Source organism: Gossypium raimondii, chromosome 8 (assembly GCF_025698545.1).
Source record: "Gossypium raimondii isolate GPD5lz chromosome 8, ASM2569854v1, whole genome shotgun sequence".
Classification (NCBI taxonomy): Eukaryota; Viridiplantae; Streptophyta; class Magnoliopsida; order Malvales; family Malvaceae; genus Gossypium; species Gossypium raimondii.
In genome coordinates, this window is record NC_068572.1 from 46346901 (window position 1) to 46353262 (window position 6362).

The 6362-nt window shown below is 37.8% G+C and overlaps 1 protein-coding gene and 1 long non-coding RNA gene across 2 annotated transcripts; both read right to left on the bottom strand.

Moving 5' to 3' along the window:
- LOC128042975 (uncharacterized) lies at positions 1-1413 on the bottom strand. Its single transcript, XR_008198622.1, has 2 exons — positions 424-1413; positions 1-341 (listed from the first exon to the last, which is right to left on the bottom strand). It is a non-coding gene; the product is annotated as an uncharacterized LOC128042975 (long non-coding RNA).
- A 1074-nt stretch (positions 1414-2487) lies between these two features.
- LOC105791692 (cationic amino acid transporter 9, chloroplastic) lies at positions 2488-5990 on the bottom strand. The gene is made up of 8 exons (XM_012619893.2): positions 5702-5990; positions 5195-5607; positions 4789-4965; positions 4408-4632; positions 4050-4226; positions 3360-3596; positions 3036-3125; positions 2488-2890 (listed from the first exon to the last, which is right to left on the bottom strand). Exons 1-8 carry the CDS (start codon positions 5943-5945, stop codon positions 2747-2749), a joined length of 1707 nt encoding a protein of 568 aa, XP_012475347.2. The 5' UTR covers positions 5946-5990; the 3' UTR covers positions 2488-2746.
- Between the last annotated feature and the right edge of the window lie 372 nt (positions 5991-6362).

Below are 6362 nucleotides of genomic sequence, written 5' to 3' on the forward strand. Positions count from 1 at the left end.
TTTGAAATCTAACTAAGGAATTCATTGGAGTAGCTAAACTTCTATGTGCAGCCCAAAAGCGTAAGGGGGAATGGGGTTTAAGGAGTTATCAAAATTTAATATAGCCATGTTGGCTAAACAGGGATGGAAACTAATCACCAATCCTAATAGCTTACTTACTTGAGTAATGAAAATTAAGTATTACCCTCGAGGGGATTTCATGAGTGCGAGTTTAGGTTCTTACCCATATTTTACCTGGTGTAGCATTTGGGGTGCCCGTAGTCTATTAGAAAAGGGCACGAGATGGAGAATAGGAAATGGCGAAACGACAAATATATGGAACGATGCGTGGCTGCCTACCCCTGAAAACGAAAGAATAAAAGTTCAGAACATTAACCTAAATTTTTTTACATTGGTAGATCTAATCAATAGAGATTCGGTTACCTGAAAACAATATAACATCTACAATTTATTCAACATAGAACAAGCCGAGGCAATTTTGTTGATTCCTTTGGTGAGTGGTACGCAGTCAGATGAGACAATATGGCGGGGGGACAGATCGGGTGAATACACAGTAAATAGTGGTTACAAATGGTTAATAACAGAGGATATTCACCTACTGGGAAATAATGTTACAACCAATTCAAAAGATATAAGAAATTACTTTACAAGACTATGGAATCTTACAATATCCAATAAAATAGAAATAAACCTATGGAAGATAACAAACAACTACTTATCGACCCTAAGTAATCTAAAATTACGAAGGCTTAGGGAAGATGCGCTTTGCCCAATCTGTTTGGAGGAAGATGAAACTGTGGCCCACCTCTTCCGAGACTGCAGGTTCACGAAAATGGTTTTTCAAGGGGTTGGTGTGGATATCTTGCAAACAAATATTGAACAAGAGTGGAAGCATTGGTTAGTACTCTTTTTCAAAAACAACATGCAAATATGTATTATAATGGCCATTTCACTCTGGGACATATGGTTTAATAGGAATAAATGCTATCATGAGGGGAAGAAGGAAAGGGTTCAGGATGTAGTGAATTTCATCAAAGCATATATAAGTCAAGAAAAGAACATTGGAGGCCCCTAGAGGCAAAGTAGGTCAAAATAAATTTTAATGCAGCATATCAACAGCAGGAAAATAAAGCAACAACGGGCATAATAATAAGAAATAGCGAGGGGTTGGTAATGGATTCATGCGTTACCCGGTAGAAAATGCTCGAGACCCGATCACTGTGAAAGCTAGAGCCTCTCTACAAGCTGTTACTTTTGGGGAAGAAATAGGGTTCAGTGATGCAGTAGTGGAGGGGAACGCACTAAAAGTGATAAAAAAAACTAAAGTTAGCGAATATTGACAAATCGATGATCAGAAACATAGTAGATGAAATAAAAAAATAGAAATTCCAGGTCCAAGAGGTTATCTTTCAAACACACATCTCGAACGTTGAAAGGAGCAGCGCACGTTCTGGCAGCGAGAGGGGGAAGATATAACGTTCTGATCTTCTGGATAGAAGAGGTGCCTCCAGAAGTGGAACCTCTCATTCCGAACGGCAAAAAAGGTATATTGAATTAGTGATTGGATCTCTATAGAAGACATGTCACGATGGAGGCAAGTAAGAGCCACGAGCTCCTGCAAACGAGATGTACAAAAGAGAAATGTAGTTCGAGTTAGACGATGGTGGAGATATAAGCCGAGGCAAATGTTCTGAGGGGCGGAACTATCTGACAAAGAGGACAGAGAGACTAGTTGGAAATCAACTGAGGCGTTGAAACAATTCTGAAACAAGTCAACCCGATGTCATTTTGAAGAAGCAACAAGGGCGGTGCAAAAATAGATGTGGGAGAATGTCATGAGCTGCAGATCAAAGCTCGTGACAAATGCACATAGAATCTCACATAGAGGTCGACTACTCAAGTGTAACTTATTTGATTCACTTGAACTAACTCGATTCATGAAACATATGAAAAAGCGCATTTACTTGATTGCTTGATGACTTAGTGAAACACTCTAATAAAATTAAAATTAGCGAGATAATTATTGTAAATTCTAATGGATAAAAATGTATAGAGTTTAAATCCATTAGACTCTCCATTTGTAGATGGACATTAATTTTAATCATCGATGTAATCTGATATATACTATTAGATCTTAAAGAACTCAACTATAAATAAAATCTTCCTCTTTCATTTGTAATAATCCCATTGTTTTCATTTAGAGTTATAAAATACTTTAAGAGTATTTATTCAAACACTTGGTGTGCTATAATTTTCTTATGGCATTTCTATTTGATTCAGATCCCTTTGTCTTTCTGAATTACTCTCACTTTATTTGGATGTCGTAGAGAAATTTCCTTACGAATTTTCATTTTCAAGAGTTACGCGAACTTAAGTGAATTTGAAGTAAAAGAATCACCTATAACCACATGGCTTACCAAACTAAAATTCTAGCTTTGTGACATAAATGTATGCATTGTAGAACAGTCAAACACCACTAGAAGTCAATGATCCACAAATTAATCCTTATCTTAACAGTTGTAAAAACGACAGCTCATGGAGAACCTACCTAGTTGGTAAGAAATTAAGAATGTACCGTAGAGAAGACCATGTAAATACACTTTGTTTATTAGTCAGCAGAGATGCCAACATTTTCTAATAGAAATCTACATCTATGATCACTAACAATTTTATAAGCTGATTGTGCAATAATAGGATGATAGACTACAAGTCCCACCAATAACCATTGGTGACTGTACATTAATGCTCAGTGTCTATCTTCTTCAGGAGCCATATGGTAAATAATTGTCTCATCTGAACGGGGATTAGCATGATACTGTCCATAAAATGCATAAATACCTACAGAAACTATGCTGAGGATGATGAATCTGATCCATGCTTCATAGTGCAACTGTGCCAAAAAAAAAAATAGGGTAATTAAAACCAGTCGGCTTTGGTCTATAAATTCTTCGAATTTTAACTCCTTTATGAATTGGTTACACAAATTCAATGAACTAATTCCAAAGGATTGTAGTGAGGGCATTTTGCAAGCATACCTGAGCAAACAGGAAGATGTTGAAAAAGATGCAAACAGATGGCACAATCGGAACCCATGGACAAGAAAACCCTGGAGGATCTGAATAAGCCTGAGAAGAGTACATTAATGGGTTCAGAAAATCTTATTAAGAGGTTTACCAATTCAGCTGGTCATGTTAAACCAAGCAGAAAGCCAGCATGTGCGCTGTAAATAGCCAAAAGCGCAATCAATCTTAACATTGAACACCATTAACACCATATGTATATCAATAAAGGCTCCCTTTTTCCTGGCATTGGAAAGGAAAAGTAGAAAATTAAATTTATGTATAGATAAATTCGTTCACCTGACGGAAACAAAGAGCAGCACAAGCCATTATGGCTATAACCACCGCAACAATCATAACAATAAAGTGAGTGCCAAAACGATAAAGAACTCCAGCAGCAAAACCACAGCATGCCACTAGGAAAATACATAGGACACCTTCACACCAGGTTGAGATGCACTTTGAAGAAACTCGATTGCCGGTGTTATTTTTCCAGCGAAGCGTTACAACACAGGCTGCAACAACAGAATAGCCGGTCTGAAACAAATCAAAGTATAAAGTGAGGTGCATGTCATTCGCAATTATATACATCTAAATGCATTTTGTCCTTCAAAACATCAACTTAATTTATGCAGATACTTTCCTTTGACCTCATGACCATCCAATACATGCACATCTACACATTACAGGATGTTGACAGAAGCCGGAATATACACTCTATGGTTACAGGTTATTAGCAAATAAAAGTTCTGCAGATATTGATCTGCTTTCATCTGAAGCTGAAAATAGACTACTTCGATGACCTACAGATGATACTAGGAAATGTACCATATGCTGAAGTAGGTTACACCTTGTAGATACTTGTTTTTGGTTACTAACTGTCCAATCAATAGTAGTTCCAGACCTAAAACTGTGATAACTTAATAACCATACATGATTAAGTAAATATAGAGCAAAGACTTCACAGAAAAAGGAAAAGAAATGGCCTACCAGTGAGCCAACTGAAAGAATGTGTGATAGGATATGCACGTTAAACAGCCCTCCCAAAACAGCAGCAACGATACCGACCCAGATTTGAGAATGAATAGGTGTGTGGCGTATCGGATGCACTTTAGCAAATATTGAAGGCAGTAAACCGTCCCTTCCAAGCCCAAGATATAAGCGAGACTGCTCAGAGAAACACTCCATCATGTAAACTGGAAACATGTTACTCAATAAGGATATAACAAATACATAGAAATTTGACATACAGACCAACTACTGCTCAGGCAAAGCATTTCATCACGTGCACTGGAACATGCTACTCAATAAGGACATAACCACATAACAGAAACAATTGAAATTTCACCTGGACATATAGACCAACTAGAAGGGTTGTTGTAAGCCCAGCAACAGCTCCAATACTGATCAAAATAGAAACATACTTCAAACCCTTGGATGTAAACGCTTCAGATAAAGGAGCATCTTCGCCAAGGAGGTTGTATGGTACCATCCCGGTGATCACCAAGCAAACACCAACGTATAAAACAACACATACAAGCAGACTTCCCAAGATTCCTATTGGCAAATCGCGCTGAAATATCAAAATTAAAACAGGGAAGATATAAAGAATGAAACTACAAATAACATGCAGACACTATAAAACAATACAATACAAGATAAAGCATAGTAACATAAATTACAATACTTTGAATGACAAGACATTGTGTTGCTTTCAAAATAAGATTACCTGAGGTCTCTTTGATTCTTCAGCAGAATTAGCAACCGCGTCAAATCCAACATATGCAAAGAATACTACGGTTGCTCCCGTAAATATATGTTTAACACCATTGGGAGCAAAAGGAGACCAATTATCTACATCAACTTTGAAAGATCCAACAATAATGACAAAAATAACGATGACAACCTGCAAAACAGTTAATGCGGAAATCAGTTACGATCACTCCCATTTCACTTTTTTCCTCCCCCTCTGTTTCTTCCTTTCACCAAAGGCCAAATGCTAAACTTTTAATTATTCACAAATCTTGTTGATTTTTGTATCCGAGTACAATCTTTGTCCTCTTGTGCTCTCAGAAAAAGGAAAAACGGGTATCATCAGAATATAGAAAACAAACGAAGTCCTGAAAGGAGGGTACCTTGGCTGCAGTCATAAAAGAATTAACAGCAGAAGATTCTCCAACACCAAGACAGAGGATAACAGTCAAAACGGCAAGAAGAATCGGAGCCAGGATATTGATAGACAAAGTTCCTCCAAAGAATTCTTGACCACCATGACCAACCCAGGGAGGTATGTTTCCTTTCAAAGCAGGGATGAGCTCGAAAATGGTAGCCACGTAGCTAGCTAAGCTACGGGCAATACTAGCTGCTCCGATATGATAATCCAACATTAATTGCATGAATACAAGGAAAGCCGTAATTTCATTGAAGGCCGTGTACGCGTACAAGTACGCGCCTCCGACTATGGCGGGAAACCGTGACGCTAACTCCGCGTAGCACAACGCGTTCAACACACACGATGCTCCCGCGAGTATGAAACTAATAGTCACTCCTGCAAAAACAGATTCACAAAATCGCAACAAAATCTAAAGCAGAAACGATATCTGCGATCCAATAGAACCAAAAAGGAAAGAATTGGAGCGGACCTGGACCAGCATCGCGAGCGACGGTTCCGGTGACAACGAATATGCCGGCACCGATAGAGGCGCCGACGCCGAGTAGGATGAGATCGAAGACGCCGAGGCGGCGGATAAGGCCATCGCTAGAATTGTTAGCGGAGGAGGATGACTTGAGGGTCTTGGCTCTAAGAGCTGAAGAGCAGAAGTGAGAGAAACAAGTAGAAGAGGAGGTGGCGTCTTTGTGACGGCTATCATCCATGGTTGAGGCCATAAAGGTGCAAAAGAAGTATGGCAGTAGTTTGTGTCACGTTGGCATTCATCTTATTTATAGTGTCTGAAAATTCAACGGGGTTAGGTATGGATATAGCGGCTCGAAATTAGCCATACATTTTTGCTCATATATTTCTTCTCCAAAAACAATCAAGATATTCCCCCTTTTTTAAAAAATCGGAATCTTTTTTCTTTCTTTTTCTTTCCATTTTCTTAATTAACAAAAAACGAAAATCACGGCAAGATATGGTTAAAAATAATTACCGAATTTCATATATATTCCAAAAACAACATTTAATTGTATAATTAGATGAATTTTTAATAAAATGATCAATTTATTATTACGTTTTATATATTAATCTTATTATAAATTGTTATCATATTTATTCTTTTTAATACAATGCCTAAAACTACCTAT

What these genes read in the sequence shown, in the direction of transcription:
- LOC105791692 (XM_012619893.2), bottom strand. Translation starts at nt 5,945, where the DNA reads ATGGCCTCAACCATGGATGATAGCCGTCACAAAGACGCCACCTCCTCT. An exon ending in TAGTTGGTCTATATGTCCAG is followed by an intron (nt 4,227 to 4,407) that starts GTGAAATTTCAA and finishes TTCTCTGAGCAG; the next exon opens with TCTCGCTTATATCTTGGGCT. An exon ending in TTCTTTCAGTTGGCTCACTG is followed by an intron (nt 3,597 to 4,049) that starts GTAGGCCATTTC and finishes GATTTGTTTCAG; the next exon opens with ACCGGCTATTCTGTTGTTGC.